Below are 21,606 nucleotides of genomic sequence, written 5' to 3'. Positions count from 1 at the left end.
TCCTCTACACCACTTCTTCATCCAATAGAAAAAAACACAGGGGACCAGATTTGAGCAGAGTAATCCAGATGTGAACATTTCAAGACCTTATAAAGAGGAAGAACTTCCTTATCTCTACTTGTTTGTGCATTCTTCAATTACCAAGTAATCTTATGAGCTATCTTAGCAGTATGTCTTCTAAATTTTAACTCTGTCTACCTCCACCCCTAAATCTCCAACTTCATCTATTTCCTGGAGCACAGTGCCTTCAATGTGATATATGGCTTGTAATTTATTTATCCCAAAATGCATAACATTACATTTCTCCACATTAAACTGACAGCCTATTTAAATCATCTTGCAAGCTCTCCACAATACCTTGATTAATTGTTACTTTACCTTATTTTGCATCATCAGAACAACTGAACATTTCCTTTCAGGTTATTTCCTGTATTATTTATGTACCAATTAAACAGCAATGGTCTCAGCACTGAACTTTTCAGCACACTATACCTGTTTTCACCTCAATTCTGCTCCTCCATATACCACTTTTTAATATCTGTCCAGCAGCCACCCTCTTATCCAAACCAGCATCATATCCATCCTCATTTGTTCTAATTTGCATAACAGAGTTTCATATGGTATTCTGTCAAATGCCTTTGCAAAATCATCATGTAGCCATTTCCTTTATCCAACTTAGTTGTTACTCTTTTATAAAAAGTTGTTGATCATCATACAATATCATATTTTTATCTACTCATTCTTGAATTCTCTTTTTGACCAATTTTTTTAGTACATATACCACCATGCCTGAGATATTCATCCGTCTATAATCTGTTACTGCAATTTTAGAACCTCCCTTATGCAAGGGAATTATTTTGCACTCTTTCCACTCCCTTGGAACTCTATCAGAGCTGAGACTTAAATTAAAGAGCCTAGTCAGATGCATTGCCAGTTCCCTTGCACATTCTGTCAGAACTCTAGGTAATGTTCCATCTAATCCCACAGCTGTATTCACATTGAGATTCTACATTATCCTAAGAACTTCCGTAATATCCTCTGTTACCACATAAGTGTCTGTCACATAGGTTAAAGCAGTAACCTCACTAGGATGATATACCCTTGCATAGTGGTCATTCAGTAACTCAATTATTTTATCTGCTTCTGTCTTCTTGTGACCATCATCACTCATTAAGGTTAATCTTCCATAGTTATTCTATCTCTTAATTGCCACATAACGAAATAACTCTGGGATTTCCTTTGGCCTGCTTGGCTAGATTCTTCTCATAATCTGATTTTGTCTTTTTAGCCATGCTGATCACCTTTCTTGCCTGAGCCTTGTGCTGTTTGAGTTTTCTGGTCATGTTTCTCTTTATGTACCTTCCACAGATTTTCTTTTTTTGCAGCTCATGCTGAATGATATCACTCATCCATCTAACTACTACCTGATTAGCCCTTCTTACCCTAGATATACAATTTGATACCCTTCTTCTAGATGACTCTTAACTTTATCCCATGCATTACTGAAATCCTTACCATGCAATGTTTTATGTCATTACACAGATTTAGGCTTCTTCCTAAGTTTGTCATAATCACTTGTCTTGTAGTTCCACATATACCCCTTCTTGACAGAATATTCCTCATGTTGTACAATTTCCCAAGTCAAGACCACATGGTCACTTTTACCAATTGAAAGCAATGTGATCACCTTGGTTATGGATGGCTTTTCTGATCCTGTGACCAGGTCCAATATCCTCCCAACCCTAGTCCCCTCTATCACATGCTGCCTTAAGTAATTCTCTTAATAAGTGTATAAATTCTATTTTCTTCCTGCCATGTGATTTTTCTTCCTTCCAGTCTGTATCTTCATAGTTGAAGTCCCCCATAATAATCACTCGATCTATACTCGTGCTAATTTGGCGATGCATGTCTTCCAGATCATCTGTGGAAAAATCTGACCTATAGCAGCAACCAATGTTATATTTTGTCCTATTTGGCCTCAATCTCGCACTATATTCACTCATAAAAGGACTGCCATCTGCGTGATTGACTCCTACTTTTATTGACTGCAGTTAATCTACTATCACCAGCAGTACCCTCTCCCCCCCCCCATGTCTACGTAAATTATAAAGTTATAAAAATAATTTACAAATGTAACACAATTTGTAATAAATATCAATTATTTAAACAATATCTCATCAATTACATCCTATCCATAAGTAAGAAATATTTATTCATGTGTAATGTATCCAATAGTTATAATTATTTGCAGAAATTTATAATTATCTGACAGAAACTAAAATATCCCCTAATTGTTTTGAACAGTGTAAATACATCGCATTCAATCCCTGTAACTACAGCATTTGTTGTTAGCCAAGTCTCTCTAATGCCTGTAACTTTTGGCAAGAATGCTGGAAAAAAAAATAGCACTAACCAATGCTAAAAACTCCTTTCTCTTGTTCCTGATATTTCTGGCATTAGTATATAGAAACTGCAGCATCTTGTTAGACTCCCATCCACCTTTACTTCCCGAATTTGACCCTGATTGCTTAAATTTTCCTGAATTTGCATGTCAGCATGCTTGTGAACAAAGCTCTTCTCCCCCTCCCCATACACGTATTCTTTAATTTTCTCGATGAATACATTTCACACACACACACACACACACACTGCACTGAATAAAATCCTGTAAATTCAAATCACTGGACAACGTAGTATTTGCTGCCATTGTTTGTTGCATTGGTGCCATGCCAACAATATTGCAATAAAAATGTTATAAATACACTAAATACTCTAAAAATATAAAAATCTACACACTAATACACTAGTTTTCTAATGAAAAAACACAACTAAACAGATAATCACCAATTTTACACAAGCACTAAATTACATGGCTACTCACAATATTACCTCAAACCATATTAATGTGACTTGACTAAAGCTTTCTGCAAGCAGTTAGATCAAATGGAAGACATGATTATGTTGATGAGGACAAAGTTATTGAATGAGGCTTAAAATCAAGATTGAACTAATTGCTAAGGTATAGCATGAGTGAGCTGAGACAGAGAGCAATGATTGCAATTGATTCGATGCACAGGTACAGGAGAAATGGTGTGAATAGTAGAAAAGATTTGTACTTCCAAGATATTATAGTTGAATTATTTGGAATGAGGCTCTTTGAGAAACTTTTGTTCAGTGAAAGAGTGAATGAGCCTCCATAGTTCAGTCGATATAGACAAAGCCCTTTGTTTGGAAAGACCTGGGTTTGATTCCCGTCAGTGACATGAGGAACTTTTATTTGGTCCCTTTTGACTAAAGGTCAGGTAGGAGGTTTTTTCACCCAGAAACTTGGGCTTTTCATCCCCCAGAACATGCAAACCGTCCCTATGACATCTACAGATATAGGACACACTGGGAGGCATAGGGTTAACTACCTTATCCTTGAGTTCCAGTTGTGGTTGCGAGCCCAGAATAGTTGGAAAAAATCTCAACACTGTAAAAGGTAGAAGAGAAGGATTAAGTAAGTAAAGTTGAAAGAGTGAGTACTTAGTAAAGTAAATTAGGTATGTAGTGGCTGCATTAGAGCTTGGATAAATGTACTGAGGTTGAGATATTGAGATTGTTTTGAGTGAGAGAGAGAATGAGAGTATGGAAAGGATAACCACAGCAATGGTGGGACTAGTTTTTCTAGAAAAAGAAAATGAAACCAATTTTTTTATCTTGTGGCTGCAAGATAAGAGATTGGTGGGATCATCTGATTGCTCATTTCAACCAGTTATGTTTTAAGGGTTACTTTGAATACACATCAACCTGGTGGTCAGTCATGCATTCTAGATCCAAGAATATTGGCTCTTGTAATTGTATCTGAGAATCTATATGTAAAGAAGGTAGCTGCATTGCCTTCACTACTGCCAGAAGCATCAGGTATAAAAGTAATGAAATATTGATATTAGTGAGGAATGGCTAATGGAAGAGGATTTCCTTATAGGAATAGAATGTGGGGTTACAGTGATGAGTACAGTGTATTTGGAAAGGAAAGGCAGGATAGAAGGGATGGAGGAATATTGCTAATGGTTGACAAGGGATAAAATCCAACTAGAGCAGAGATTCAGGATTTGTGGTAGGGGCATGGTGGTATTGAGTAATACAGCCAGTGGTTTGGACTTTTTAGTGTGAGAAAGAAGCTAACTGAACTAAATATATAGTTGGATCCAGATACACACCAGAGACATCTGATGTGTACTGAACTGCCTAGACACATAAAACCATAATGGATTATCCTTGTCTAGACAATTCCACTGGAACTGTCAGGTGATTTCATCTCTAGTGATAGACTAGAGAAAGAAGAAAGCAAGCAAGAAGAGAGATAAAAAATTTCTAGAGTTACTGAGGGGTAACTATATTAATCAGCATTTGGGGGAAAAGGACTTGGTGTAAGCATGTTGGATGTAGTAATTGTATTTGAGATACATCTGAGAATCTATATAAAAACAAGGTAGCTATTTTGCCATGAATTGGAAGAGTGATCTTGCAGTTTTAACCAGTCAAGTGGCAAATCATTTGAGAGTTTTGAAGGAAAAAGGATATGTGTGAAACTCATTATTATTTGACACCTCCAGGGAGTCAAAAGGCTCATCGAAGGAGGGCACCTGCTCTACAACTCTGTCTCCACCACTCAATCCACCAACTGACTGCAACTACACTAACGCCATCTACCTCCAATCACAACCACTAGTATTTCCACAATCGCAAACATCCATGCCCATAGCGGGATTCAAACCTGCAGCCTTTTGGCTGGAGAGCAGATATACTAACATATAGCCTATCTGCTGTAAGGCAGATAATTATTGATAGACAGTGTGAAGCAGTATAATGGCATGAAAAACTGTATGATGGAAGAATCAATGCATGGGTAGTGGTTGGAAGATATCCAAAGGAAGTTATATGTGATAATATTGCCCAAGTTAGGAAAATAAATCACATGGGGTTTAAATGGGGGAAATAATCACTTTTTGCATGAAAAGAAAAGAAAAATAATAAATAAAAAATGTTTTTGAATCAATATTCGGAGAAAGATCATGAAAAGAATGAGAGCCGTGATAAGAAAGAGAAATCAGACTGAAAAGAAATTAGCAAACAGGTAAAAAAAGGGAGATGTGAGATAATTTTTTCATTGTGTTGCAAGAAAAAGGAAAAATGACTGTGGAAGACTAACCTTTGTTAATACACAAGTAAGAAAGTGGTGGATGTTTTAGAAATATCTGTGAAGCTTGAATTAAACACCACAGTGGGCTAAGATGGGATATTGATAAGGGTGCTGAAGAAATGTGCTACAGAATTGGTAGTGCTTTTGATTTGGTTATTCACCTTGTCTTAACACAAACAATTTTTAGTGAGTGGAAACACAATAATACAAGGGTGGAGCTAGAACAGAAGCAGCTATTTATAGACCACTCACTGGTATGGTCATTGAGGTATTAAAGGGACTAATTGATATCCTCATTAACAGGTATAATGTATGTAGCATGTTGATCCTCTGTAGTGGGCAACATAACTTTGCTAAAGGTAAATTTTACTTTATCATTTTGCTCACTTTTTGTAATACAGTTACCGCACAATTGAATCAGGTGAAAGGATATATCACTATTATTTTGGATTTTGCTAAGTAATAGTTATATATCCTTTCATCTTTCGACAGGATTCCATACTGGAAGTTTTACACAAACTCAGAGGAATGGGCATGCAAAATAGGCTTGTGACATGGATATGAAAGAGCTTACAGGTATGAGAAATATATGGAGGGCCATGTACCTGGGTTCTATAATTGGATATGTAGACTAGATTGACTGCCTGCATGCTATATAGGACATTTTTACATCATTATCATCTAATTTCTGACTGGGGGGGGGGATTTTATGGTAGTATTACATGAAAAAGTTACATCATTACTAACTTCCTATATTATCAGATCGCATATTTCTGTTTTCCAAGGCACGTTTTTTTACTGTATTGATCCATGTAACTCCTGGGCTTCCTCTACATCTTTTTTCTGGCAACAAAAATACCTGTCTTGCTAGCCTTCCCTCTCCCCTGTTTAAGTGACTATGTGCCACCTGAGGTTAGCTCTGCATCTTCACGCCTCTAATCTTTCTGAGAACGCTCATATTTATGATCTCCAGTCTTTGATCAAGTGTTTTATTTGTGACCAAGCTCTTAGATCCATAAGTTAAAATTGATTTGAGCAGTCTCGTATATAGTGTTTTGATTAATTTCTCTCTTATTCCATATAAATTTACTTAGTTAACTCCCTACCATACCAGCTTTGCTAATTCTGTTGTCTATTTCCATATTTAATTTACTTGATGCCTGCTATCTGACAATAAATGCATTCTAAAATGTAATGCAGACATTATTTGGATGCTGTACTATTGCTGCAACAAGCCTTGAGCCTTGTTCCAACCCATGTAGAACACTTATTACATATCTGTTGAAACTTACAGGCAAGCCTAATTGATCCTAGCCAAGCCATCCAAAATCACTTGTCTTGCCAAGCAGGGAACGGCACATGCACACCACCATCACTAGGACCTCCCCCCCCCTTTCCAGATGTTCACATGTGATGCAACATGACAAATACTTGGCAGGATCCCAATGACAGTCTGGAGATATGGAAAACAAAAAATGATGCAAGTGAAGTATGATGAGGAATATGGGAAGAAATGTATAGAACAAGAGGAGGAATGAAAAAGGACTAGTGCTGAACATGAACAGTGACCACATATAGGAAGTGAAATGGGTTTGAAATACTAACAGATTATTAGCAGCTATTTGGTTTATTTCTATTTTGGTCTATTAAAAAAAAAAAAAAAGGATAGCAGCTATTCTGGCTTATTTTGTTCTTGTGTAGTGTCCATGCATGCTTGCAATAAGTAATACTCTTATTCTGATTTAAAGGAGATGCATGTCATCATATTCATCACTTTTCAGTTAACTTTTTGAGATTAAATAGTGATTTTATTTATGTCCACCTGCAATGAAGATTAGAATTGTGTCCTGCCAAACAAGCGCTAAAAGAATAGCAAAGTATTTCAATATTATCTTGAAACAAACTCTGTTATAAGGAATGAAATGAAACTTATGCACCTTGTGAAATACTCAATAATGTTTACAGATTTACATTAATAACCTACTATTTAGTCTTAAAAAAAATGAATGCATTGCTATTCATGTGTCACATATCTAGCAGTTGATTGGAATTCAGCTAAGTTGATACTTAAGTAGCATCTTTAACAATAATTAAATGTTAATGAAATTAATTTTCATTAACATTAAGGAAGACAATTAGTGAAATAATCTGAGGTCTTCAACAAAAAACAATTTTTGCATTGTTACATGTTACATTTGTACCTTTGAAAATCATATTTACCAGTTGACTGAAAATTGGTTTTCATTCTGCAAATTAAAACCATTCAGTTATTCATTAAATGTTGTGAAGGTAGATTTTCATTCTGTTTCTTGGAATTATTGTCTCATCCCTGAGTTACTAAGCATTTATTTCTCTTTATTTGCCCAAAAGGTATTCTGTATACATTTAATACATTACTATCTCCTGGATTATGGGGTGCTTAAGGGTCAAAGCTGTATAACTGAGAGGAGACCTCCACATAGCCTTTAAAGGAATGCGGAGAACCGACCAGGGCTTCTGACCTAATGTCCAATCCTCACCTTCTCGTGGTGCACCCTGTTGGGTATCTACTTTGATACTGAACGAACGAGGATGGGCTGGCAATTTGGGATTTAGCCGACCAAATTGTATTCTTATTGGTTAAACCAAAATAAAAAATGATGGTACAACATGACAAAATTTCATGCCGGCTGGGACGTCGCCCGGTTAAACAAGGCCCCCGTTGTTTTTGCCAGGGAACCAGGGCAAACAGCGAAAAGTCAGCTACTGGAACAAATCTGAAAACAAACCCCAACTCAACATCACCAGAGTTAAAGATCGGTACTATCAACGTAAGAAGCCTGAATGGCAAAGAAATGGAGCTAGCTGAGGAATTAGATAAGTACCAGATCAACATAATAGGGGTGACTGAAACAAAAAAGACCAAAACTGGTGAGATCTTTCTGAGCAATAAATACAAAATGTAATATTCAGGCAATAACAATCAAGGAAAAGGAGTAGCCATAGTATTCAACACAAAATACGAGGCTAATCTTGAATGGCAGTCAGTCTCAAGTAGAGTAATGTGGGCAAATATGAGAATGGGGACCTGGACAATGAGACTTATTTGTGCCTATGGTCCCACAGAAGGTTCTACTAAGGTAGAAGTGGAGGAATTTTTTGAGGCTTTAGAAAAAGCAACTGACACAATGAAAAAGGAAAAGTTGGTCCTTGTAGGGGATCTAAATAGCAGAGTAGGAAATGATTGTGAGACATACAAAAATATTTTGGGAAAATTTGGAGAAAAGAGCAAAGCTAATAATAATGGCAAATATCTGTTGGATTTCTGCTCAGGACATGGACTGGTTATTACTAACACCATGTTCCAACATAAAAATGTGCACAAATTCACATGGAGAGAAGAGGCAAGGAAAAAGACAACTCTCATTGACTATGTTATTGTTGATGTGATGTTTTCTCCCTGGTGCAGGGCACCAGAGTGTACAGAGGATTTGAAATTGGAAGTGATCACTATTTAGTCTTGAGCAGGATAAAATTGAATTTCATATTGAAAAGAATAATATGTAAGAAAGTTTTAAAGCGAATAAAAGTTGAGCAGCTCTCAGATGTGAACTGTAGACTAAAATACAGAAATATTATTGAAAAGAAAATGAAAGAGTTTGAGAACAGGAATCAAACCTTGGAGATTCAGTGGCAAACTCTGAAGGAAACATTGATTGATTCTGCCAGAGAGGCATGTGGTGAGGTTGTGTGCAAGGATAAAAAAATCAGAACTCCCTGGTGGACACAGGAAGTTAAAGAGGCAGTGAAGGAAAAGAAGAAAGCATATCAAAAGTTCCTGGCAAATAAGTCAGCTTTTACTCTTACAGAATACAGAGACAAATGTAAGAAAGCTAAACAGTGTGTAAAACTAGCTAAAAAAAAGTCATGGGAGGACTTTGGCAAGAATATAGAAAATAAATATCAAGAAGGTGGCAAAATATTCTGGAGGTTGTTGAAGAAGCTTAGGAATGGAGGAAAGAGTGCTGTAAAAGGAATTAGAGATGATAAAGGTGAAATGAAAACAGGAGAAAAAGATATCCTTGAAGTATGGAGTAATTACTTTGAAAAACTGCTAAATGAAACAAGCAGTGATGACAGCACAGTGATAAAAAACAATGACCAGGCATGCAGTCAGGAATACATATCCATACTTGAAGTAGAAAAAGCCATCAAAGGCTTGAAATGTGGAAAGGCAGCAGGAGTAGATGATATTCGACCAGAAATGCTGAAGTATGGTGGTATAAGAGTCTTACAGTGGCTGCACTGCATAGTTCAGAAAGCCTGGACAGAGGGACGAATTCCCAATGATTGGAGTAGAGCTCTCATAGTACCCATATATAAAAAGGGAAATAAAACTGCATGTGAGAATTACAGAGGTATTTCCCTACTGAGTGTTCCTGGAAAGATCTATGCAAGTATACTTGAGAAACGGTTGAGAAGAATTGTGGAAGAAAAGCTTGGTGAAGAACAAGCTGGATTCAGACCAAATAGAGGCTGTCAGGATCAGATCTTCACTTTACGACAAATAGTCGAGAAAGCATGGGAATATAACAAAGATCTGTATTTAAGTTTTGTCGATTTGGAAAAGGCATATGACAAGGTGCCAAGAGAGAAGCTATTCAATACGCTGCAGTTATATGGTGTCAATGGGGCATTATATTAAGCAATACTTAGTCTTTATTTGAGTTGTGAGTCAGCAGTTAGAATTGAAGGAAGTACAGGAAGATGGTTTAATGTTAAATCTGGTGTGAGACAAGGATGTACATTATCCCCTCTGTTATTCATTATCTATATGGATCACATTATGAAGGAATGTGGTATTAAACCTGATATCAAAATTGGAGATGTTAATGTCAGCTCTTTGCTTTATGCAGATGATGTTATACTTCTAAATAAATCTGCTACAAGTCTGCAAGATTCTCTGACTAAATTGAATAGCTGTTGTAATAGATATGGCATGAAGGTCAGCAATAAAAAGACAAAGACAATGAAAATAGGCAGAATCATTGAAAATGTCAACTGTGTTGTGAATGGAGAACCTGTGGAACAAGTAAAACATTTCAGCTACTTAGGCACAATTTTTACTGAAGATGGTAAACTAAATATAGAAATAGACAACAGAATCAGCAAAGCTGGTATCGTGGGAAGTCAATTGAATAAATTCATATGGAATAAGAAAGAAATTAGTCGGAACACTAAATTAGCTGTATACAAGACTGTGTTCAAACCAGTTTTAACTTATGGATCTGAGAGCTGGGTCAGAAGTAAAACACTTGACCAAAGACTAGAGACCACAGATATGAGAGTCCTGAGAAAGATTATAGGCATGAACAGATGGCATCAATGGCAATATCATATTAAAAACGAGGATGTTAGGAAAATATTTAACATTGTCAGCATCCAGGAATGCGTTAGCAGAGCTAATCTCAGGTGGTATGGTCACTTAAATAGAATGGGAGAGGAAAGATTAGCAAAACAAGTCGTTTTCCTGCCAACCTGGCAGGAAAACGACCCAGAGGAAGACCAAGATATAGGTGGATTGATACGGTACAAAGTGCCTTAGACGATAGAAATATAAGATCTGATAATGTTGGAGTCTTGACAAGTAACAGACTGATTTTGAGGAAAATTGTAGATAGGAAGTTAGTAATGATGTAATTTTTTCATGTAGTACTGTCATATCCTGTACACCCCTTGAGGGTACATGGCAGGAATTTGATGATGATGATTATGGGGAACATGATTCTTTAGAGACTATAACATTTTACTTTTTCAAGCTCCTTCAGGCTTCCAGTAAGTAGGGTAGTGATCTCGTACTGGACATAGGAAATTATCAACCACCTAAAAATGTTTAGATATCAAAGCCGTAGTGAATTTAATTTGAACTCATAGCCTGAAAATTTGAAAACAGAGATGCTATCAACTTCACCAACCAAGTTGGCATATACTCTTATCTTCATAACATTTACTGAAAAGACACTGGAGCCACTCTGAATGCAGTGTATGAATAGTCCTGAATGCAGGGCTAATATAAGAAATTTCTGTGCTTTTGTTTATGCATAAATTTCTAACCTGTTTGTGAAGTCATAATTCATAAATTTTATATAATAATTTCTATTATAATTTTATATAATCATATAATAAAATACTTGAGTATAGGTTCATAATATTACTATTGACATAATTAGACATCACAAGAGGCAGATTTAGATGGTAAAGATGGCCTATCGACCGTAGCTGAAACCCCTTTAAAGAGCTGCCCTGGTATCGCTGAAGACAGAAAGCTGAATCTTTCTCAGATTGTGAATTCTGCATCAACACGGAATGGAAAGAATGACAGTATGAAAGAACAAGTAAGTTCTTACTCTTTTTATTTGTAATAGTAATGATTAAATGTATAATTATAATTTATTTAAAATTTGGCATTCTGACTGTGGTGTTATATAATTTCACATTATATGTTATGAATATTTGATCTAATTGATTTTGCTGGAAGGTGTTTGCAGCATCATTGCATTTGCCAATTTTAGAGTGTCTGTTCTGCAGAATAGGAAAATCACACTTAAACCCCTCAGAAAAAAAGGAGAGATGGATTAGAAAATTTTACATTCCAGTTTAAGAAATATCAGAATTAGGTAAAGAACATTTGAAAACCTCAAGTCTATGAAACCAAACTACAAGAACAATAGATAACAATAGCTGTATGATTGCACGATTTACACAAATTTAACATGTAAAATATAACAAATTCTCAGAATTGTCTCAGACTATTGTATATATGTCAAGTCAGGCAGAGCTCTGTGGCTGTGCATGTTTGGACATGTCTGTGCTATTGCTTTGAATCATACCAAAATAAGATGATTTAAGTGTGTGGTGGTTAATGGCAGAAAATTTAAATTTGGACAAAGAAACAGTGGGGAAGAATTTTGATGGATGATTTGGGAAATTGGAAAAATTTTTGCAAAGATTGAAAGCATTGGCAGCTTGATATTTGTTTTTATGTGCTGCTTCACATTTGCCTGTTTTTGATAGTTATTGTGGTGATGAAATTTAGTGCTTTCAGTATGACCCTGAAACAAAATAAGTATGCATCAGAAAACATTTTCCCCAAGACCAAAAAAGATGTCATGATCACAGATCAAGATAATACTTTTTTTTTTTTTTTACTGTAAAAACAAAGTTCACTATAATTTAATTAAACAAGGATAAACAGTGAGCTGGCATGAAGCTGTTTTTAAGAAGAAACCTAAACTGAACAGTTAGATCAACATGTTACTATCCCTTCACATGGTGCAATAACTGTCTGCAAGTTATTGCATGTTTCAGATGTTTATAAACAAAATTTAATCTTCATTCTGCATTAACTTCACCTGAGTGTTGCCATCTGTGGGATTTCATAGCTGATCAGCACTTAGTACAGTTTTCAAAGTTATCTTTGCAAAACACACAAAGCATCAAAAAATTTTGCTGTTATTTCATAGTTCAGAGAATTTTGAAATTTTCAAAGGAATAGTCTGTTGCAAACTAGTACCCCATGGCAACTAATACATCCTTGTCATTGTTTGAATAATACATAAAAATGGTGCATTTATATTGAAAAACATTATGAGGACTTTCAAGAATGTCCTGGCAAGCATCTTGGAATATTTTTCTTCTAAAAATTAAACTTAAGAAACTGTAACAATAGTTTGGAGTTTTTAGATAAATTCTGTATAATTTCTGTTGCATGTGTAAGCCATGAAGCTTACTTTAATAGTAAGTGTGATGACTCCAATGTTAACATCATCGCTTTCTATGATGTCTACATTGGAACCATCATATGAAAAGGGTTCAGCAGAGATAGTGTGCACACCATCTACACTCATCTGTTCGTCACCTGTATAAATCACATTACGAAAGAAAGTGGCAATTAACTTGATATTAGAATCGGAGTTATCAAACATCTAGCACAAATCTCCAGGATTGTCTAATTAAAATGATTATTGCTGTAATAAATTTGTTTGGAAATAGACAGGAACATTGAAAATGTCAGTTGCAGCTTAAATATGGACAATGAAAACATTTCAGATATTTGGGAACAATTTTTAGTGAAATGTCAAATTAAATATGGAAATTGACATCAGAATAAGAAAGTCAGCATGGTGAGGAGTCAACTGAATAAATTTATATGAAACAAGAGAGAAATTAGTCAAAAACATTAAAGACTGTATAGCGAACAATGTTCAAGCCAAATTTAATGTATTGATCTGAGAGCTTGGTTAGCTAAGCAAGTGTTTGATTGCAGAAAAAGACCTATAGGAAGACCAGAATATAAAATCTGACGATACTGAGTCTTGACTAATCCTGATTCAGTGGAAAATTGCTGATGGGAAGGTAGGAGTAATAAACTTTTCATGTTGTATTATCATAGTATCCAGTTCACCCCTTGAGAGTATATCAGAAACTTAATGATGTTTTTTAACATGATCTACAGGCCTAGCTCTAGAAATCAAACATGAAACTTTTCCAAGCTACTTCAATCCTCCAAGTAAACAGGGGAGTGGTCTTTACACTGGATAATAAAATTCATCTTCTACCTAATGCTATTCATAAAACATTCATGCCCACACTGCAGTTCAGTTTGTTGATTAAAGAGTATGTATGTTATCCTAACTTTCAATGGCTAATAAATATCTAATATTATAGCGAAGACAACATGCCCTACTAACGAGTGATAAATTTTGGGAAAAAAGGAGTCGCTAGGATCAAAGCCAAATAATCACATTTAAGGAATGTGGAGAACTGAGTGGGGCTTCTGACCTAATGTCCAATCCTCACCTTCACGTGATGTGCCCAGTTAGTAGGTATCTACTGGGTACTGAATAAACAAGGTTGGGCTGGCAATTTGCGACTTAGCTGGCCAAATTGTACTCTCTATTGGCTTAAACCACAATATTATGGTGCAACATGAGATTTCATGCCTTCTATGGTGTCACTTGGTTAAACATGGCCCTGGTGTTTTTGTCAGGGAATCAGGGCAAACAGTGAAAAGTCGGCTACTGGAACAGACTAAGCTCACCATCTAGAAGAACAAGAACAAATCCAGCATCATTAGAACTGAAGATAGAAACCATCATAAGTATTAATGAAAAGGAAATCAAACTTGCAGAAGAATTGGGAAAGTACCACATAGGCATAATTGACATCACTGAAACAGAGAAGACAAAAAAAGGTGAGATCTTACTACGTAATAAGTATAGGATGTTATATTTGGGCAATAATGATCAAGGAAAGGATAGAGTGATAGCATTAAACACCAAACATGAAGATAAGCTTCTCGATTGCAAGACAGTTTCAAGTAAAATTATATGGGCAAACTTCAAAATGAAGAAATGGACAATGAAACTTATTATGCCTATGGTCCCACATAAGGTTCTCCTAAGGAAGGATTTTTCGAGTCACTAGAGCAGGCAGCTGACATAAAGAAAATAGAAGTGGTACTCATTGGAGATCTAAACAACAGAGTAAGATATAGACATGTTTTGCGAAAATTTGGAGAAAAGGGCAAGGTTAATAATAATGGTAAGTGTTTGATGGATTTCTGCTCAGGATGTGGACTAGTCCACATCCTGTTCCAATATAAAGATGTGCACAAGTTTATGTGAAAAGAAGACACAAGAAATAAGAAAAGTCTCATTGACTATGTTATTGTTAATAGTGATATCTTCATCCTGGTTCAGGATAAGAAATTGAACTGACCATCACTTAGTTTTAAGTAGGATAAACCCAAATATCACATTGAAAGGAACAGTGTGTAAAAAAAAAAAAGAACTAAAGTCGAGCAGGTTTTACAGTTAACTGTACACTCAGCTATACAAACATTATTGAAGAATAAATGAAACAGTTTGATAAAAAGAACCAAACTTTGGAGTCTGTGGCAAATTCTGAAGAAAACATTGATTCAATTAGGGAGGCATGTGGTAAAGTTGTGTGCAAGGATGGATAGAAAAATAAGAATGTTATTGAATATAAGGTGGTATGGCCACTTAAACAGAATGGGAGAGGAAAGGTTAGCAAAACAAGTGTTTGATGCTAAAACAGAAGGAAAGAGACTCGGAGGAAGACCAAAATCTAGGAAAAACTTGTCCAGAAGAATATGCCTTAGAAGAGTGAAATATTAGATATGACAATATTATTATTATTACTTTATGCCTCCAGGGAGTCCAAAGCCTCATCAAGGGAGGGCATCTACTATAACTCTCTATCTCCACCATCCACAACTACACCAATGCCATCTACTGTCCACCATTACCACTAGTATTTTCACAGACAATCACGAACATCCAAGCCCACAGTGGAATTCGAACCCGCAGCCTTTTGGCTGGAGAGCAGATACGCTAACCACTTGGCCAAACCAGGCTGGCGACGATAGACAATATTGTAGTTTTGACAGGTACTAGGCTAATGGTGGTATTTTCAATTAAATAGAATGGGAGAGAGAGAGCAAAGGTTAGCAAAACAGGTATTTGATGGCAAGATGGTAGTAAAAATACTCAGAGAAGACCAACATCTTGGCAGATTGATTTATTCATAAGTGCCTTAGTAGAATGAAATGTTAGATACAACATTATTAGAGTGCTGACTAGTAATGGACAAATTTGGAGGAAAATCGTTCATAGAACATTATTAATGTAATCTTAATCATGTAGTTCTCTCATAGTAAGTAGCCTGAACACTCTTTGATGGTACGTATCAGGAAATTGATTTTTTATATATCTACACAAACATCAATTAATAATCATCAGTTTCACTATTCAAGTTTGAAATCATTGAAGTCTAAGTGAAAAGGTTTCTAATTCTAATTACTAATAAAAGTTTTAAGTTATACAGAAAGCTCTCTTATCTGAAAATAGATACCTGAGGACAAGGACATATCTAAAATTACTAAGTATGTATTATGTATTTAAAGCAAAATTTTCAGCTAATTTCATATGACTTGACCATCTGCCATGAACTACTGACATTCTACGTGGTTCCACAAATACTCCATCTTAACTGAAAATTCCATGTTTTACAACCACCCAAGTCAAGATCATATGATCACTCTCCAGCCAGAGGTAATATGCCATTTTGGTTATGGACAGATCTTCAGATCCAACACTCTCAAACACCATGTCGCCTCCCATCACATGCTGTTTCAAATAATTGTGTCCTAGTAGGTGAATAAATTCCGTTTCCTTTCCACTATATGATCTTTCCTCCTTCCACTCTGTCCCTGGAGTTAAAATCACCCATAATATTTACTCATTCTGCACTCATGTCACCTGCTGATGCATGTCTTCTACATCATCTGTTGCCACCCTCCCATCTCCTCCCCAAGCTTAATATAGCTTCAGCCAAGTGTATATTTTGTACCGCTGGTCTCTTTGTCAAATCAGATTACTTCAGATGAATTGCCATCCACAGACCTGTCTTCTTATCTCTTACTAATTCATCTGCTATTATCAACCATTCCTCTTTCCCCATCCTGTTTTATCTGTCCTCACTGAAAATACTATACTCTCTATCCCTGTAACTAAACCATCTTCTGTCAGTTTTTGATCTGGTTACATCTCACTAATGTGTATAATGTTTATGGGGGTTACACCAAGCAATGCCAAAAACTCCTCTCTTATTTTTGATACTGTTAATATTAATATATTTAAATCCTGGAATCTTTCTCAGCAATAAATACAAAATGTTATATTCAGGCAATAACAATAAAGGAAAAGAAGGAGTAGCCATAGTATTCAACAAAAAAATATGAGGCTAATCTTCTTGAATGGCAGGCAATCTCAAGTAGAGTAATGTGGGCAAATATGAGAATGGAAAACTGAATAATGAGACTTATTTGTGCCTATGGTCCCACAGAAGGTTCTACTAAGGTAGAAGTGGAGGAATTTTTTGATGCTTTAGAAAAAGCAACTGACACAATGAAAAATGAAAAGTTGATCCTTGTTGGGGATCTAAATAGCAGAATAGAAAATGATTGTCACACATACAAAAATATTTTGGGAAAATTTGGAGAAAAGAGCAAAGCTAATAATAATGGCAAATACCTGTTGGATTTCTGCTCAGGACATGGACTGGTTATTACTAACACCACTTTCCAACATAAAAATGTGCGCAAAGTCACATGGAGAGAAGAGGCAAGGAAAAAGACAACTCTCATTGACTATGTTATTGTTGATGTGATGTTTTCTCCCTGGTGCAGGACACCAGAGTGTACAGAGGATTTGAAATTAGAAGTGATCACTATTTAGTCTTGAGCAGGATCAAACTGAATTTCATGTTGAAAAGAATAACATGTCAGAAAGTTTTAAAGCGAATAAAAGTTGAGCAACTCTCAAATGCAAACTGTAGACTAAAATAGACAAAGCTTATTGAAGAAAAAATGGGAGTTTGAGAACAGGAACCAAACCTTGGAGATTCAGTGGCGAGCCTTGAAGAAAACCCTGATTGATTCAGCCAGAGAGGCATGCGGGGAGGTTGTCTGCAATGATAGAAAAATCAGAACTCCATGGTGGACACAGGAAGTGAAAGAGGCAGTGGAGGAAAAGAAGAATGCATATCAAAAGTTCCTGGCAAATAAGTCAGCTTTTGCTCTTAGAGAATACAGAGACAAATGTAAGAAAGCTAAACACTGTGTAAAACTAGCTAAACAAAAGTCATGGGAGGACTTCGGCAAGAATATAGAAAATAAATATCAAGAAGGTGGCAAAATATTCTGGAGGTTGTTGAAGAAGCTTAGAAATGGAGGAAAGAGTGCTGTAAAAAGAGTTAGAGATCATAAAGGTGACATGAAAACGGGAGAAAAAGATATCCTTGAAGTATGAAGTAATTACTTCGAAAGATTGATTAATGAAACAAGCAGTGATAGCACATTAGTAAAAAACACTCAACAGGCACACAGTCAGGAATACATATCCATACTTGAAGTAGAAAAATCCATCAAAGGCTTGAAATGTGTAAAGGCAGCAGGAGTCGATGATATTCGACCAGAAATGCTGAAGTATGGTGGTATAAAAGTCTTACAGTGGCTGCACTGCATAGTTCAAAAGACCTGTACAGAGGGACGAATTCCAGATGATTGGAGTAGAGCTGTCATAGTACCCATATATAAAAAGGGAAATAAAACTGCATGTGAGAATTACAGAGGCATTTCCCTATTGAGTGTTCCTGGCAAGATTTATGCAAGTATACTTGAGAAGAATTGTGGAAGAAAAGCTTGGTGAAGAACAAGCTGGATTCAGGCCAAATAGAGGCTGTCAGGATCAGATCTTCACTTTACAACAAATAGTCCAGAAAGCATAGGAATATAACAGAGATCTGTATTTAAGTTTTGTCGATTTGGAAAAGGCATATGACAAGGTGCCAAGAGAGAAGCTATTCAATACTCTACAGTTATATGGTGTCAATGGGACATTATATCAAGCAATACTTAGTCTTTATTTGAGTTGTAAGTCAGCAGTTAGAATTGAAGGAAGTAAAGGAAGATGGTTTAATGTTAAATCTGGTGTGAGACAAGGATGTACATTATCCCCTCTGTTATTCATTATCTATATGGATCACATTTATGAAGGAAAGTGGTATTAAAAATGATATCAGAATTGGCGATGTTACATGTCAGCTCTTTGCTTTATACAGATGATGTTATACTTCTAAATAAATCTGCTACAAGTTTGCAAGATGAAGGTCAGCAATAAATAGACAAAGACAATGAAAACAGGCAGAATCGTTGAAAATGTCAACTCCGTTGTGAACGGAGAACCTGTGGAACAAGTAAAACATTTCAGCTACTTAGGCACGATTTTTAGTGAAGATGGTAAATTAAATATGGAAATAGATAACAGAATCATCAAAGCTGGTATGGTAGGAAGTCAATTGAATAAATTCATATGGAATAAGAGAGAAATTAGTTGGAACACTAAATTAGCTGTATACAAGACAGTGTTCAAACCAGTTTTAACTTTTGGATCTTAGAGCTGGGTCAGAAGTAAAACACTTGACCAAAGACTAGAGACCACAGATATGAGAGTTCCAAAAAAGATTAGAGGTGTGAACAGATGGCATCAATGGCAATATCATATAAAAAACAAGAATATTAGGAAAGAACTTGACATTGTCAGCATCCAGGAATGCATTAGCAGAGCTAATCTCAGGTGATATGGTCACTTAAACAGAGATGGGAGAGGAAAGATTAGCAAAACAAGTGTTCTCTGCCAGGTTGGCAGCAAAATGACCCAGAGGAAGACCAAGATATAGGTGGATTGATACGGTACAAAGTGCCTTAGACAATAGAAATATAAGATCTGATAATGTTGGAGTCTTGACAAGTAACAGACCGATTTGGAGGAAAATTGTAGATGGAAAGTTAGTAATGATGTAAATTTTCATGTAGTACTATCATATCCTGTACACCCCAAGGAATTTGATGATGAATCCTTGAACTTCATAGGGGTTGTATCATCTAATAATAATAAAATTTGCAAGAATTCAGTATAGATCCCCAGGTGCAGGATGGAAAATAAAGTGTACAGAGCTTTAGATTATGTGTGGAAGATATATATACCAAATTTTTTGTTTATATCCCTTTCTGTTTAGATAAAATTCACAAGATGTCAGCTCTTTGCTTTATGCGGATGATGTTATACTTCTAAATAAATCTTCTACAAGTCTGCAAGATTCTCTGACTAAATTGAATAACTGTTGTAATAGATATGGTATGAAGGTCAGCAATAAAAAGACAAAGACAGTGAAAATAGGCAGAATCATTGAAAATGTCAACTGTGTTGTGAATGGAAAACCTGTGGAACAAGTAAAACATTTCAGCTACTTAGGCACGATTTTTACTGAAGATGGTAAATTAAATATAGAAATAGACAACAGAATCAGCAAAGCTGGTATGGTGGGAAGTCAATTGAATAAATTCATATGGAATAAGAGAGAAACTAGTCGGAACACTAAATTAGCTGTATACAAGACAGTGTTCAAACCAGTTTTAACTTATGGATCTGAGAGCTGGGTCAGAAGTAAAACCACAGATATGAGAGTCCTGAGAAACATTGGAGGCGTGAACAGATGGCATCAATGGCAATATCATATTAGAAACGAGGATATTAGGAAAGAACTTGACATTGTCAACATCCAGGAATGCGTTAGCAGAGCTAATCTCAGGTGGTATGGTCACTTAAACAGAATGGGCGGAGAAAGATTAGCAAAACAAGTGTTCTCTGCCAGGTTGGCAGCAAAACGACCCAGAGGAAGACCAAGATATAGGTGGATTGATACGGTACAAAGTGCCTTAGACAACAGAAATATAAGATCTGATAATGTTGGAGTCTTGACAAGTAACAGACTGATTTGGAGGAAAAGTGTAGATAGGAAGTTAGTAATGACGTAATTTTCTCATGTAGTACTATCATATCCTGTACACCCCCTTGAGGGTACATGGCAGGAATTTGATGATGATGAGATTTTTAGGACTCCTTGTGTTAAAAGGAATGCAGTAATAAAAACTTTACAATTTTATATTACAATAATGCAAGCTGTACACCAAATTTGGTGATTGTAAGTTTTTGTTTAGATAAAATTAGCAGGTGTTCAGTTTGAGTTTCCAGTTATAGGATAGGTGGGAATTAAAAAATTTGAAGCTCTTTTTAGTTTAGATAAAATTCACAATCATTTAATTTGAGCAACCTCAGGCCTGGAGGATGCATCTGAACCATAACAGTGCTTTAGATTATGATACACACAATCACTATACCAAATTTAGAGATCATGAGGTTTGAGTTCACATCTCTTGTGGATGGGGATAATATTAATTACTGTATATACAAATATGGTAATTCTAACTTTTTTTTTTGTTCAAGGCAACTGCAAGTTTTAATTAGACTCAACCATAGGATACCCTATTCAAACATATATTACTTTAACAATGCTAGGTGCGAAAAGTCTTTAATGAAGAGCAATAATTCCAGCATCAAAAAGTTAATGCAAAGGAAAAGAAGTATAATGTATATTAATAGTGCAGTACAATCTTAGTTCATTACAAATACCATATAAAATATTAACTAAAAGATCAACACTCTTTAAAAGCAAAGTATTTCATGAATTTCACAAATTTAAATACTTCATTGATATTCTGTCATTTTAAACAGAAAGTTAGCAAGCCTAAGAAATTTTGTAATTTAAACAAATTGGGAACTGTTACTCCCCTGTAATATAAAGCTCTTTTAAGTTAAGTGAGCAGTACTCAACTCCAAGCATTCTTTCATTTTCCTCCTATTAGGTAGAATAGATAAGAAGTAATGTACTTTGTGTGGAAAATGAATAGTTAGTATCTTGCTAGTTAACTAGAAAAATTAAAGCATGACAAATTG

At 35.6% G+C, this 21,606-nt stretch overlaps 1 protein-coding gene across 1 annotated transcript in view; it reads left to right on the top strand.

Annotated features, from left to right (window-relative positions):
- Window positions 1-21,606, top strand: part of pins (G-protein-signaling modulator pins) — a 187,151-nt gene that overhangs the window by 125,598 nt on the left and 39,947 nt on the right. The window contains exon 11 of the mRNA XM_090404957.1: window positions 11,395-11,559. Within this exon, the coding sequence (XP_090261083.1) occupies window positions 11,395-11,559 (165 nt within the window). The remainder of the gene's footprint in view (window positions 1-11,394; window positions 11,560-21,606) is intronic.

The sequence above is a fragment of the Typopeltis vanoorti genome, chromosome 1, assembly GCF_054136105.1.
Source record: "Typopeltis vanoorti isolate ZY-2024b chromosome 1, IOZ_Tvanoo_1.0, whole genome shotgun sequence".
Classification (NCBI taxonomy): domain Eukaryota; kingdom Metazoa; phylum Arthropoda; class Arachnida; order Uropygi; family Thelyphonidae; genus Typopeltis; species Typopeltis vanoorti.
The sequence above is the reverse complement of the archived record's forward strand: the minus strand, read 5'-3'. Positions and strand labels throughout refer to the sequence as shown.